The 15,923-nt window shown below is 40.2% G+C and overlaps 1 protein-coding gene across 1 annotated transcript in view; it reads right to left on the reverse strand.

Annotated features, from left to right (window-relative positions):
* Positions 1 to 7,501: 7,501 nt before the first annotated feature.
* gabrb4 (gamma-aminobutyric acid type A receptor subunit beta4) overlaps positions 7,502 to 15,923 on the reverse strand; it is a gene marked incomplete at both ends in the record, with an annotated part of 47,303 nt that continues 38,881 nt past the window's right edge. Inside the window, 5 exons of the mRNA XM_080040474.1 lie at positions 7,502 to 7,855; positions 9,113 to 9,202; positions 9,887 to 10,143; positions 11,831 to 11,983; positions 14,639 to 14,776. Of these exons, the coding sequence (XP_079896600.1) occupies positions 7,502 to 7,855; positions 9,113 to 9,202; positions 9,887 to 10,143; positions 11,831 to 11,983; positions 14,639 to 14,776 (992 nt within the window). The remainder of the gene's footprint in view (positions 7,856 to 9,112; positions 9,203 to 9,886; positions 10,144 to 11,830; positions 11,984 to 14,638; positions 14,777 to 15,923) is intronic.

The following is a 15,923-nucleotide window of genomic DNA, read 5'->3' on the forward strand; positions in this document are numbered from 1 at the left end:
CACGCACACATACTGTACGTCTGCACAAATACACACGTACACACACACACTGTATATATCTGTGTGTGTGTGTGTGTGTGTGTGTGTGTGTGTGTGTGTGTGTGTGTGTGTGTGTGTGTGTGTGTTTCTACAGACTTTACTGGTGTAACACACAGAAACGGCATCAGATGACATTATTATCTGTAATTTAAAGCCCTGTCAATTTACCTGAAAGTGATAGAACATTCCAGTCCTGTGTTTTGAATTTTGGTGATGTGGGGGTGACTTTTCTTTGTTGCTTTAAGCTAAACAAAAACAATGTAGAGACAGATGTTGCGCCCAAAGGCCCCTAAAGCACCTCTGTTATGAATTTATAAAAACAATGAGCTGGTTTGGTCCACAATACATTGTTTCCCTAATGCCTACAGGCATGTGTGGGACATACTATTCTAAATGTCACACTGTATCATTACTGTTGGCTGTGCTCAGTCACATTTAGAGGCCGTTCTCTTCACCTTCTCGCCACCTCAACATTTGCCGTGGTTCATGCCCAGAGAGGAATCCCTAAAGGAAAAAAAAATCCAAATTTCTTACCAAATATAGTATCCTGCCCTTCACCAAAGGACAGAATGTCTCGACAAAAAGTTGCAACTGCATCTGTTCTTCTGACAGAGCTAATTAATGATCTAGATGCCTCACCCCCCCTCGACAGGCCACAAAGCTACTTTAACCAACCTCCACTACAGTGTCTGATTTTAGCTTGTTATATTTGCCAACAATGTAAGTGAAAAAGAAAAAAGTTTATAAATTGAAAAAGGGGCAAAATTACACTCGTCAGCAGGAGTCACTTTGCGTCTTTATTCAGGAAATAGGGTATGAAAGGAGGTATATTCTCATAAACGCGCAATGTTTTATAATCAAATTAAAAGAAGATGCTACTTATTTTTTCATGAATCTTTGTTTGCCGACTGTCCTCATATGAAACAGTCAAAAGCAAGACACCAACTAAGAGGTGAGAGCTCTGAGACAGCCACGGTGAATAGCAATGGTAAATACCTGATTTGATCCTCTTATTTTGCAACATTGTATGTTATTTACCATTTGGGGACTAACATGTCAAAATAAATTCCTATAAAGTCAAAAGAAACAATGTAGCATATTAGTCCTCAAAGGGCAAATGAAAAGACATTAGCTTTCTTTACTGTATAAGCCTTTATTTGTAAAAAGTCTGTTGTTTGAATGATAACCCTTTTTATACCACATACTTGAACACCTTGTATTTGTAAAAAAAACACATTTTGTTCAAACACCTAAAAAAGCTGATTGACACTATAACATTAATTTGCACTGACAAAAAAAATACAACTTCATACTACACAAAGGTTGATTTCCATGAGTACTGATACTCTGAGTGGAATCAAACACCTTATTAAACAACTGAATCAAATAAGCGCCCAATGTGAACAAAACAGTTACAGTACAAAAAACCAAATGCATTTTTCTTCCAGTGCCAGTATATCAGATGAATTACATTTCCTTCTTATGATAAAACAACAACAACAGTAAGAATAACAATCCATAACAAATGCAACAAATACAAAAAAAATCAGAAAATTATCACAGAAATGAATTAAATCATTTACTAATTTATATTGAAAAATAAATGGGCTGTTGGTCTTGTGGGTTTCTTTCTTTGTTGTTTCCAAATACTTTTTTTTTCCATTTTTTTTTTATTTAGCGTTGGAAAATCTTTCTTACCTACTGGTTAAACATGAGATAGTCTCCCTGGTATGCTCTTTCAAAGAGGTATACTGATGTGTAACTGGGAATCAGCACAGCCTCTTGCAAGTATCATCAGCCAGTAATCGACAACAGACCATAACCAGTGGCAACTTATTAAAGAGAAAATACAGGGAACACCCACTCAGTGTGCAATCACATGGCTTACGTTCAGATGCTACTGGTGAGCATCCTTTACATCCTTTTGTAGTTGAAGGGCGAGTGATGTTAATGCGTATGCTGAACCTGATAAAACTACAGCATGCACTCGGTGCATCTATTCCAAATTTGCGTGATTTACAGTAAATACATTGTATAGAAGTACGCATTCATGATTCGCACTAATCACACGGCGTACGTTTTATCTATACCCCCCCACCCCCCCCCCCCGTCCAGTTTTACAAACAGTTTGTTTCACAAGATTTATAGAGCTGGCTGTAAAACAAGTGCAATTTGAGCATGTAAACACTGGATCTTTCACTTTCCTGGCTGTGGAGATGAGTCGGATGGTGTGAAGTAAAAAGATATGAAAATAAACCTTTCAAAACTCAGGTCATGCAAAACAAAACCTACAAGGTACATACAAAATAATGAACACACCAGCAGAAGTCCACCCAACAGTGAAGAGTCTGTCAGCCTGGTTCTCGTGGTTGGTGCGTAAGAGTTTTTATGCGTGGTTGTGGTCCTTTCTTTTAATTGTATCTTCCAGAACAATTTTGTGCTCACAGGTTCAGACCTTCATCCATAACTTTTTAGATTAGTTTTTTGAGGGGGGAGTGGTGTAATCCCAGATGAAACGCCCGAACATGAAGACTAGAGTCAACAAAACGACCCAACGATTCATAAAGTTTACAGTTACAGATCCCAGCTGGTAATTATGGCACTGTCTGTTCAATCCTATAAAATAGTTTAAGTAATTTACTGGACCAAGAGACATTTGTAAAACAGGGTTTTATCTTGAAATATATCAAGGGTACAGTTATCAATACCCTCACTTAGCTAAACTTAATAACTTCTGGGAGCTAGCCCGCACAGACAAAGACTTCTATTGTTAACATGGGCATTGAGCTAAGTACCTTGCTCAAGGGCACACATGACTGTCTTATTGAGGAACAGGAAAGAACATCCCTCTCGCCTTCTTAAGGCCATCCTGCTCCTCTAGCCTCTATAAGCCAGCTAGCTGATCATGCCCTTAATTTCTCTTAGCAGATCCGTGGACGATTTAGTGATTTTCTGATGGCTGAGGTAAAACTATGTTGCTGTACTGTGCTGAAATCTCTCGAAGTTAAGATATGGTAAATGGGAAAGCCAGACTAGAGAGTTTCATTCAAGATGGCACCACCCCTTACGCTGACAGTGAACCAAGGCCTGCTGTCGTTTCCGGGAACCTTTCACGGCATTAGCATTAGCCTTGCTCTTAAGGGGGACATGTAAGGAATTACATGCTGATCCACCAGAAACTCCTTCAACTGTCGGAGGACATTGCAGTGATTTCTCCATTATTCTGTTCACACCGTGTATTTCTTTTGTTTAATTTTTTAGGTTTCGTTTGCAGAAGTATGCCAATGCTAGAGAAGCTGTCCATGCCATTAGCAGTGAGGCTAGCTGGTATTACGAAACTGCCATGTTTTTGTTCATGCATTAAGAACTATTAAGTGAAAGATATCATATTTACAGTACAATTCACATGTAATTACACATATACACTAGAGGCAAGAAAATTCACATTGAAATCAGTTCAATACTTTTTTTTCTCCTCCTCTACACTTTGAACATATGTGTCAAAAGAAATTCTATAATCTCTCTTGTATAAGCAAATATCCTAAAGGAAAAGCATATAACAGAAGATCCTCACAGCTCTTGGAATGAATGTGCTGATTTCAATGTCTAGAAAGCAGGTAAAACATGTTCTGAGTGAAATGAGTGGTATTTACTGCAAGCATGCAAGGGCTGCTAGTGTTTCTCCTCTGTGTGTGTTCAGAGTTCACTAAAGATAGCTATCTTGAAAAAAAGAAAGTTTAATACCTGAATAGGCGTGCTTTTATTCATCTCTGGGAATAATCCAACCTTAGTGAATGTGATACTTTGTTGAATCGTCTTGGTTTGCGTTCCAAAATGTAAGTGCATTTCATTGAACCCACAGAGTAATATGGATCAGGCTTCAATCTGGCTGAACATGTTCCACTGACTTAGTTAACATAACACTTCAGTCCCACATTTTTTACAAACAGCATGTGCTCGTTTGCACGGGAACAAGTGGTATCGTCTGGCTGACTCAATCATCATATTGCCTCTTAACACTTTGACAAGCGGTTAGTGTGTGCAGAATGAAATGATGGAAGAAAATGTGTATAATTTGATGAACCTTTTCATGATGCACTATTACCACCTTTTCTGTATTTTGATTTGTTCAAAAAATTCTAAAGGACAAGGTTACCTGAAGAATAAATACCAACATCTGTAATCACAACCTCAAAAGTGCCTGGATAACCCGGACTCAGACACCTCCATCCATTTCTTACATTGATCAGATTAGAACGGCTTCATAATATGGAAATGCAGTGTGCATATCTCAGGGATGTTTATTATGAGTTAAAGGGGAAATCCACCGATTGTACGCACCTATGTCTGTTTACAGGTTTTAGGGAGTAGCCTATAGCCTACAAAAGCCTATAGAAAAGCATTTTGTGTGAAATTTGATAAATTGAGTCAGTGTCGGTTGAGTCTGAAGACTGAAAATAATCATAAGTAATAATTCTGGGGGTGGGAAATAGGAAAGAAGTTAGCTTCCCAGACTTCTGCTCCCCATCTCTACTCGAGGCACGTGTCTCGAGGCTACATTATCCGCTACTAGCATAACACATGTTGTTGTATTGTGGGTAATCTAGGTGTCTAGGTTGAATCGGTGGATTGCTGGTATTCTAAACTATATTCTGAATGATGGCGTGTTGAAACAGCTGATGCTACTGTGTTCAAGTTAGTCGAATGTCAATATTAACTCGATTCCATTTGGCAACTTTTGAAGAACTCTGAAATTAGTGCACTGCCACATGTGCCACCATGTTAGCCGTTACTCAAACCAGTCACCTACAGTATAACACTGAATATATATTCTCTACATAACACAATAGAACCTGTTTCACAGATTCAAGATGGTACAATTTTAACCCAGAGGCCATTTTCTCACAATATATTGCACTGCTATATCACTTAATTGTGGCACTTGTTGACTCATTTTCACCTTTATCATAAATAACAACAAATGTACTTTCTTCACATTTAGAACGAAATCACCATGTTTTTGGACCTTTGGAGAGACAAACGACAGATTGTTCAGCCGTTGACAGAAACATAACACTCTTCCTGTTACTTTAGCAAAACCAAAACACTTGCCCGTATATTTTTATCAATATTAGTGGACATTTAAAGGTGAACTTTCTTTCTTTCTCTTGCCTCGTCAGCACAAAGACGTCAATGCATAAAATTGAAACAAAAAGAAGTACTACACCCGGATCACGGCTCGGGCCACATCACTGTACAAACTTCACTATGACTTATGGAGACAAATTGGTTTCTCATCAGTATTCCTTTTTGAAGACATCTTATGCATACTACACCCTGCGCTCCAGAGGGGAGTGGATCTTTCAGATGATAAATTGATTACTCCGCACCACTGCCATCTTCCTCTCGTCCCCATGTGTTTGTGTGTATGACAATTCCCCTCTCTTTTTCCATCGGTATGTTTCTCAGGGACCTCGCTGCGCTGCGTATTCTAATGAGCCAATCACTTCATTTTCCAACAGGACCACCCAGTGCTAGATCTGGTCTTGTAGGTTTTGCTCAGAGCCTGTTCTTCCCACTAGAGCCTGAAGTGAAGATGTCACAGAGAAAATATGCTGATCTGCACTTGACAGCTGAAGCTAAACAAGAATTGAAGGATTTTCTGGAATCTCTTTCCTGTCTTCCCTACAATGTCCACTGTCCATGTTCCTCCATCACCTAATGCTATGACTTCAGTTTGTACCATAATTTCACAATCGATAAGGATGTGATTATCCTGTTTGAATTCTGTAAATAATCAAGGTCCTATAATACTTTTGTTTTTCCTTTGCATGAACCTGAGCACTGGTAATGCAGTGTGTGTGAGTGTGGGTGCTAGTACAGTAATGCATATGGATTACAGGCCTTTTGGTCATCCTTCCATGGCTATTTATCACCCCCCCCCCCCCCTCCCCGAAACCCCTATGATCACTGTATCATTCCTGATAAGGCTGATGTCTCTGGGAGCATTTGGTTGATGGTACTCATTGAGTTTTGAGTGTGAAATGTCTAATCCTTTTCGCAGGGTCTTCTGCCCATCACTATCCCAATCAAATGATCTTGCCTTCAGGAACGGCAACTGCAACACTGGAAAAAATGCTCAACAGACAAACAAACACCTTATACCGAATGACAACTGGTCAAACTGAGTGGGCTGATATGTTGACTCTTTTGAATATACATTTCCTTACATCTTCACTGTGGAAAAGTTTAAAACCAATCACAAAAGCGACCCCCCCACCCCGCCATATTTTTTTTTCTTCCCTTTTAGCAAACACAAAGCAGGATATGACGTCAATCAACTCATCTAACGAGCATGTGAATCAATCAATAGGAGGAAATCAACATTACAAGAAGTATACTTCCATGAGCATCTGAATGATAAAAATGTATAGAATATGTTTAGGTTTTTTCACACAATCAAAATGAGTAATGCATACCTTTGACTCTTTTTTCTCGTAATGCCCTAGCTCTAGAACATGTTCTGACACTCTCTGAAATCACAGTATTTTTCAAGACAAAATCATATCTACAATAATCAGCACTTGTTTTTTAACCATAATGAAAAAGCCCCCCTCTCCCCTCCCCCCACCAGGACATGTTTCTTAAAAATAACATGAGAAGAGAAAGGAATACAAGTTTGCGTCGACTCTAGGCGGGAATGCGGGCGATCAAACATCCCCCCCCCCCGCCCACCCTCCCAATGGAGAGACCAGTAGGGCCGCCAGAGCGCTGATGTCCGATAAAGAGAACAATATCACTTCAAAAAACCCAAGGAACAACACATAATCCGAACAAGGTTGCTGTACATAGTAGAACCGGAGATTTCCGTGCATGGTATCCATGGGTAATGGGTGTGGGAGGGGAGGGGGGGTGGGCGATTTGGGGCGGGGTGTCAAGGATCTCACTCAGCTGATGCCTGAACAGACGAGCCACTACTGATTTCATGAGCTGCAGAAGAGGATATTTTGATCACAATAGGTATCAATAAAAAGTCAATGGGACTCTGAGACATCTTTTCTCTCTCAAGAGCTTTCACTTTCTCTTTTTTTCCACGTTTTTTTTGTTAGCAAAAATATCATGCAGTCTTTAGTTCCAAAAACCCCTGCTGGGATCTTGTGTTTGTTTGTTTGTTTGTTTGTTTGTATGTTTGTTGTTTCTTTCAGGAGGAAACGGAAACTCAAAAGCCTTGAAATTTCTTCTCTCACAATTATTCTTAAACATTCAAGTCATCCTATTAATACTTTGTACAGCAGAAAGGTCCTTCGGGTTTTCACATGTGTGTATATATAAATATAATATATAGAAATATGCATATACATATGTTCAACTCTGTATATGTGTATACATATTTTTGCGACTGTATCAAAGCCAATTTAATGTGCTCTCAAAATATGGCCCATGATTCCTAGTGGGATGCACATCAATTCACATAGTACAACCAGTAGATTAGGTTGAAAAATCCAAACATGATGGGAAAAATGACCCGGGACCACTTGTCGATGGTGCTAACATCTGACAGGTTGGGGATTTTCAACTTGAGCTTGGAGGAGCGCCGCCGTAGCCGACAGTTGGCCCGGCTCCGCATGGCGCTCCGGTCTAGCGAGTGGTGGCTGAAGCCGTCTCGGGGCGCCATGGGCTTCCTGAATTGGACCCCGGAGCTGTCGAAGGACATGACCGAATTCCGAGAGTCACTGACGCTGCTCCCCACGTCAGAAGGCATCACTTCGTTGTTCATCTCCAGCGTGGTGAGGAGGATGTTCCCATACGCATCCACCTTGAGAGGAGAGGAGGGGGGGGGAGGGCGGGGAAAGAGAGCAGGGGTCAGTGAGGGCTGAAATATCCAGCAGTAACCCCAAATTCCCCTCAATAATAATACTAATGTCAAACCCCTTCCCACCCATCCCCAAAGCTTTCCAGCTAAAGCAACATGTAGGGATGACATGGTAACATCCTTTTACTAGCATGCAAAACAGTTAGTTATCAAAGAGTTTCTTTAAATAAACAACTATTAGTGTTTTATTACTTTCACAAAAGAAGTGACACAAATGATTTAAATAGCCTTAAAGCCACTACGAGTAACTTTGTCAGTTTGGCGGCCCCTTTGGACAAAAGCGGTAGTATTCTTACGACGCCAGCTGTCGTAAAGCTGTTTTCTAGCGCGTGCGGGCCGTGCGAGTGTCAAATGATTAGGACGCAATATAGTGCATGTCCGTGTGTTGAAAGTGTTAGGGCACGGACTCTTTTCGGCTCTGTGAGAGTGGTTAGTGACACTGCATCAACTAATGCCAGTCAGTGCTACACACACCTGATTGCAATGAGTTGATGCAGTGTCACCTAACTACTCTCACGGAGCTGAAAGATTTCGTGTCCTCACAGAAAGCGAGAGACTGCAGTTAGTATGGATCACGATGAGGTAGGCTAATGTGTTTATGTTGTTGTAAATAATGACTATTTCAGATGAATAATGGTCATCTGATGATGGTGAAGCAAAGTAAACTTTGTTTTAGTACCGCTCATTCATTTAGGAGTAAACACTGCAGTCTAGTGAAATTGTGTACACGTTGCTTGGCAACGCCCTCGACCTCTCGCCCGTCTATCACTCTCCCTTTTAGCTTTTCTTCATTGCATTGTCTTTTTTTTCTTTGATGGTTCAGTCCGGTTATCAGTCATTATGACGACAAATAACTGTCTCAAACAAGGCTCCTGCTCCCCTTCCCTCACCTGGAGGGATAGGCTACTCAAATCGAGTTGCTGCGCTACACTGAAATCTGCGACCATACTGTAGAGCCTGCATGCGCAAACCGAAAATCGGACTGGGTGTGCGACCAGACCAAATGCAGTAATAAAAACTATATAAAAACGTCTTTCTTTGCACTGATGGTCTCGTTTGCTGTTAAAGGTAATTTATGACTATCAGAGGAAACATGAGGCGGTTTTAAAGATATTAAAATGTTACTCGTAGTGGCTTTAATCATCTTGACTTTATCGTGAAGGCTGGCCTACAGCTGAAATGATTTCTAAATGGATGTACCCCAACTTTTCTTTGTTCTTCGAGATACAGATTTCTTCGCTGTGTATATGACCTGAAGGTGTTGGTTTGAAACGGCGAGGAAATGGAGTCCTTGCAATGTGAAAGAAAAATGAGGAGAACATTAAAACGGCTATAAAATCTTGGCACATAAGCACATTTTTCTCAAAAATACACAATGCATAATGACATAGAATTAACAGGAACAACTTTGAATACGCATAGCATTTAGTACTTCACACACGAAAATACAGAGAGGGTCTGGGGGTGTGTGGGGGGGGGGGGGCTTCATTCAGTCCGAAGATGCCAGCTTCTGCCGTAGCCAAATAGTTTAATTAACAATGCCTTCTCATGATTCTGCATTTTGATATTTTGTGCGGTTCAGTTGGAAAACACATGCTACGTTACGGTAAGGTGGCAGAGCGAGGATGAATGAAGCCTACAGCATAAACATAGACAACAACCTAAATAAGAAATGAGAATGTTAACACCACTGTTGAACTAGATGAATCGCTGTCTCAATGAAAAAAGGCTCTGCTTGATAAAAAGCAGCCAGTGCTTGAGGGAGAAGCAATGGATGGTGTTTGGTGAATGCATATTGGGCTGTGGCTGCATTAGTATGCTTCTGGAAGATTACTTCAGGGAATACTGGATATGTGTCTTTGGATAAAAACGACTAGAAAATCTTATGTGCAGAACATAGTTGTTTTGTACTTGAACTCTGACTGACACAGTGGAAGTGGAGGAAAAGGGGAGGTAGCAGACGAAGATGCAAACCTGTTCCCTCAGGCGCTTCTCTTCGTATCTTGTGCGCTCGTTGTTGGCTTTGTTCAGCCTCTCATTGATTTTCTTCTGTTGCGCAGGGCCCCGGCCAAAGAACACGTAATTTACAAAGGCATATTCGAGCAGGGCCAGGAACACAAACACAAAACAGCCCATGAGGTAGACGTCGATGGCTTTCACATACGGAATCTTTGGGAGAGTCTCCCTTAGGTGGGTGTTAATTGTTGTCATGGTAAGCACCGTTGTCACACCTAGAGTACAGCAGCACACAAACAAACAAGAGAGTCCCCATCAGAAGAAGAAGTGGCATTTCTCTTCAAACATTCGCCAGCTTTGAACAACATTACTGTAATTAAAGGCTGAGTCAGCAATTCTGTAGAACATACCTGCTCTAGTGTACACAACCTGGGCTCTGTAAACTGGTATGTATACAAAGTGGCAGGGACCAACCTACCATAGCTCGCAAAAATGCTATTGATTTAGGCTATGCTAGTTATCGGCTTATAATTTGTCTTTGCTAACTTGTTGGTTTAAAAATCTATTCAAATATTGACAGGCGTATTTCTTACAGTTGCTGCAGTACTACTAAAACACATGCTACCTGTATTATCATAGCGATAAATCTTAGCCTATATCAATAGCAATGTTGCTAGCTAAAGTAGGTTCGTCCGAGACCCTTTTTTCGTTTACAGATTCTAGGTGTGTATTAACACCGGATTTCTCACGGCACAGGTAGCAGATTGTGAGGAGATATTGACTGATTTTGACACAAAGGGATTTTGAGAGAAAGCTTTCTCCAGAATTGCCGACTCCACCTTTGTATCTGCATTTTAAACAAAAATACTGAATTTAAAGTTGATTCCTGCATTCAAAACGTTTCATTAAGTAACATAATGGTCCTTGTCAATGTAATACTATTACTGTATACAACATATCATTTGATTACTACTAAGGCAGCATTTTTAATGTTGTAGCTGGTAATGCGAAGTAACTTTTTTACATGTTTCATCTATAACTGTGTGTGTGACACGAACTGAAACTGTAGTAACTAGTAATGGTGGTTTCTGATGGATGGACTGCAGTAAAAAGTGCAGTAGGGCTACAGTATAGTAGTTCTACCAAAAGGAAGTTGAGTAGTACACAATACACAAAGTCTGAAATATTCCATTGTCTTTAAAATGCACTGCATTAACACTACAGTCGTCTACCATGGCCTTCCATTTGGAGAGGGCTGCATATTTCAACAAAGAATGAATTAACAGCCTTTGAAAATATGCTATTTACTGTTCACATTTGTCAAATCAATTTGTAAAATATTGGTGTTGTTCTAACATTTGCTAGATGATTGGGATTTGTGCCACAGAGCAAAATTGGTTCAGTAAAATGAAAATGAATTTGACAGTTTCATAGGGTCAAAGGCCTGTGAACATAACATATGAAGGGTTCTTTGTCGTGGCATCTGGACACTATGATATAAAATTGTTAAATGTCATTAACATGACACAAATAGTGAAGTCTTGCTGGATGTTGTGATGTTCTGTGTTCTACTTTGAGATAATTAGGACACATTCATTATATAATGAGTGAGCATTCCTCTCAGGCTTACTCATAGTATGTGACAAGTGCGACTCGTCACTCCATATTTTCAACATCAGAGTTTTTACTTTGAGTGAGTGAGCATCACATCGAAGCCACGGAAATTCTATAGGATTACTTTGGATGAATGGAGGTCAAAGATGTGGCCTATGGGCTTGTGACTGTTGCATTTGGTTTGTCATTCAGGATACTAGAATAGTGTTTTTCTTGACTCAATCAAAACAAAGTTGATAGCTTCATGTGCCTGTAAATGTAGACAATATAGCATCAACATTGGGCATGTGACAGCTACATACTGTTAGTACAAGAAGTAGATACGTATTATAGCGCATTGTGTCTTACCCAGGGCCACCCGAGCTGCAGAAGCATCATAATTGATCCAGAAGGAGACCCACGAGAGGATGGTGATCAGAATGGAGGGCATATATGTCTGCAGGATGAAATATCCAATGTTCCTCTTGATCCTGAAACTCAGCGAAAGCCTTGGATATGAACCTGTGAGGAGGAAGCAGGAAGTGATTGTTTGGAAATGGGCAGGGCAGAGCCAAAACACAGTGAAAGAAGAAAAAAATGAAAAAAAAACGTTGGCACATCTTAAGAGTTCCAAAGGGTGCACTTTGACAATGCGCAGGGTAGTCATTTCTCCATTTGTTCAGATGGAGCACTTAATTTCCCCAAAGCGATGGATTCCTTTCCAGGGACAAGTTCGATTCCAATTAAACATGGCAGAAAGTCGCAAACACGGCAGATTTTTCTGCAACCCCCTATCTCAGCAGGCAGCTCCGGCATCCCTCTGAGAATTGTCACAGAGAGCTGCTCTGCTTTTCTTTCACACTTTTTTTTCTGTCCTCTAAACATTAGCAAAGGGGCAATTTAGAGGTTCATAAGGGCAACGCATGCCCTGAACGCTGAAAGAGGCAGGTTACTGTGTTGATGGATGTGGTTGCAGGGTGGTTGTCAAGTCATTCCATCAGCTGGTTGTGCCAAGACATTAATTGGTCTTTTGACTGCACTTAAGTTGCTACAAGCACAATAATACACTGCTGATGCAACAAAAAAAAACATTATAAACTAAAATCAAGGCAGGATATCTCTGCTTCGGCTATAATGGGATATTTACAAGGTAGAAAACAATACAAATTGCTCTAAATATAGTTAAATTCCATTCTATGTATTCAATCTACTGTTTTATTTCCAATATGTCACCAAAGGGGGGGGGGAGGAAGGCTTCAGATAAGGGTGATTGTTTTAATCTAAAAAGGCTATTCACTATGGGGGGAACACACAATGATGAATGACCTCATCATCTCCAGGTTCCTCTAAATCTTTTAATGAATCAATACCTTCGCATACATACTTCATCAAGTCGGAGACAAATGCCTTTGATCACCCGACGGTGGCCAATGTTCACGGATTTCTTTGAACTCGAACATGAGAATTGCACTTAATAAAATGTCTAATTGTGTAGTCCTTTCAGAATAAGTGAGGTTGCTTACGGGATAGATAGGGTCCACTGAAATAAAGATTATTATATTTACATTCACACAAAGATGTCCCGCAACTGACACATTACTTTAGACTGTTTTGTTTTTATGGTAAGAGATTAAATAACATAGCAGACACCATACTTCATGCAATCACCGCACTAACAGTATGTCCACAGACTAGGCTATTCCATAATGAATGTAGAATAAGCATACTTCACTGCCCAAAGACCTGTATGCATTGCACGGGACTGGAGTTTAGAATGTAGATATATTCTTGTGGAACAGTAATCCTCATAGCTTTAACTGAGTCTCAATGGAAGAACTACTCAGATGCTTTACTTTAAATAAAAAGTTCATCATTTTGGGAAAACACTGAGAAAAAAAAACACTGAGTTAAATGAGAAGATCAATACCACTCTAATGTCTGTGCACTGAATGAAGCTACAGGCAGAGACACGACTAGCTTAGCTTAGCATAAAGACTGAAAAACCGCAGGGGAAACTCTTAGCCTGGCCTCTCCCAGAGTAAATAAAAATCAGAATCCGCCAACAAGCAGCACTTCTATAGCTTTCTAATGAAAGCGTTATATCTCGGTACTGGAGCCTCCGCTTGATGTCTGGCGACCTCACATGACAAACGGGACTTAAGGAAGTCACTGCACCTAGCCATTAAATGGACTCATAACCCCTTGTTCAACTTCTGCTCTTTGTTTTATAGAATTATTTAAAAGTGCAATACTTTTGTGTTCCAATTGGTTACCAGGCAGTGCGCTGCTAGACGCGCCCACATTGACCACACACTTTTCTTTGGGTTTAAGGTTCTTTATTCCTATGGCGTAACAGACAATTTGGCATTCCTTTCTTACCAGTTTTGAGGAGAAATAGGCCGGTGCGTTACCTGGCGGTCGATATGGATGTTTGTGTAAAAAAAAAAAAAATCACAAACGAGATTTAGCATTAGAGGTGCTGGTAAGCAGGTATTGCGGAATGAGCCAGGCTAGCTGTTTCCCACTGTTCCCACTCTTAATGAGAATTAATTCTCATATCAGTCTTCTCATCTCACTCTCAGCAAGAAGGCAGAAAACTGATTTCCCAAAATGCGAAGCTATTCGTCATGTAAAATATGCAGTTAAAATTTGAGTACTAAACGTGTCTAAATTCAATTATGCAAAATTACTTGTAAGTGTAGGTTTATGGATTCATTAGCGTTCAGCTATGTTGGAGCTGTTTCATGGTTGGAAATACACACATTCATATTCCTTATATATACATACAGTACATATCCTTCTTTTCTTTATATATAATACTGCAGTTAATGATTTTCATAGGAACACTGAGAATGAATTATGTCATTCTACATGTAGGGCTTCTGTAGATATCGTGAGTCAATGTTTGGCACCCCGCTTTGCAAGCCAGTTGACATTTTACAAATATGTGGAATCGGACACCCACAAACTGCACACACAAAGAGAAAATTGTCTTTCTGTGCAACCCTAAAATAATCATATTCCCCATAGTGACAATGACGTATTTACTGATGCCCCCATTCACCCAACCCACAGCGGTGACACAGATGAGGTGTTTAATGAGCATGTACGAATCCTTTTGTGTATGCAGTGTGTCCAGATTAATTAGCTTTGAGGCATTTTGAACAGCGGCCTTACCTGTAGTAAACCTGACCTCCCTGGACACCAAGCGCAGTTCTACAATGGAGAACTGAGGTAACTCTAACTTGTCAACACCCGTCACAGCTTTGTCTCCGCCTTGCCAGAAGAATACAATGTCATCTGTGGTATAACCATCTGTGTTGAGGTCAGGGCAGATGTGGAGGAGAGAAGAGAAGAGAAAAGACAATAAAATAAAACATGTGAGTGTACAAGTGTGTTGAAGAAACAACCATTAAAGAACAACCATTTTTCTTTTAAAAGCCTGTCTAAAGTGTGTGAATAGTGAGTGGAGGTTGCTTTGACAAATAAAAAATGTTCTATGTTGCAATAAAGTTATTCAGAGCTAAGCAAAGAAAAATAAATGGGAAAAAAAATTACACTTCATATTCCCTTCGGGTATTTTTTTCCCCCCGCTGAGCACACAGTTGTCTCATTGTGCGCCTCTATCGAACAATAGAGACGGCGATTTACAGTAAAAGTGCACTTGAGACAATTATTGTTTCTCAATCGAAGTGACTTTTCTTCTTTGCTTTTTTTTACTTATGCATCCCTTTTTATGAACAGAAGCGATGTGTAACACTAACGAAGCAAAGCATTTTGCATGAACCAAGCCAACTGAAAAGGTCTGGTTCTGAAAAACGCCATGTTTCGGGATAAAGGCCTATATATTTTTTTTTTAGCAAAACAAACTCCAATTGAATGGGGACACTTTCGTGTTTTCTCCAATAGGACTATTCAGCACTGACGGCGGCACTACAACAAAGAAACCCTTCCTGCTTAGATTTAAATCAGACTATTCTCTCAACATACAATCACATGCACCACTGTCCAGACTCCTATGGAGCTATATCACTGCATGTATTACCACCTGCATGAATATTTATGAACATGTGTCACTTAGTATGGTGCTCCCACACATTCTCAACTGGCAGGGCAATTGAAAGTGACCACAGTGGTAGATTTATGTCAATAGGCCAGCATGCATTTACTGCTAAGCCATTTCTCAGTCCGGGAAGTGTTACTACATTTCACTTTCCGCTACGCCATGTCCAGACCTGGATGGCATTAAACTCACTAAGGGACCAAGAGCCATTACCATTAAATCTCCCTCGGAGGTCATGAGAGTAAAGAAATGTGACATTGTCCATGAAATTGAAACAACTGCCTGCCTACTCAATCAAACTGATGGTTCGTGTGCATGACTCCCACTAGTGCAGATAATTCCATGAGCACAAACAGAAGATATGCTTGCAACTATTTTTTATTTCATGGCATATCCATA

The sequence above is a fragment of the Ammodytes marinus genome (genome assembly GCF_949987685.1).
Source record: "Ammodytes marinus genome assembly, chromosome: 14".
Taxonomy (NCBI): domain Eukaryota; kingdom Metazoa; phylum Chordata; class Actinopteri; order Uranoscopiformes; family Ammodytidae; genus Ammodytes; species Ammodytes marinus.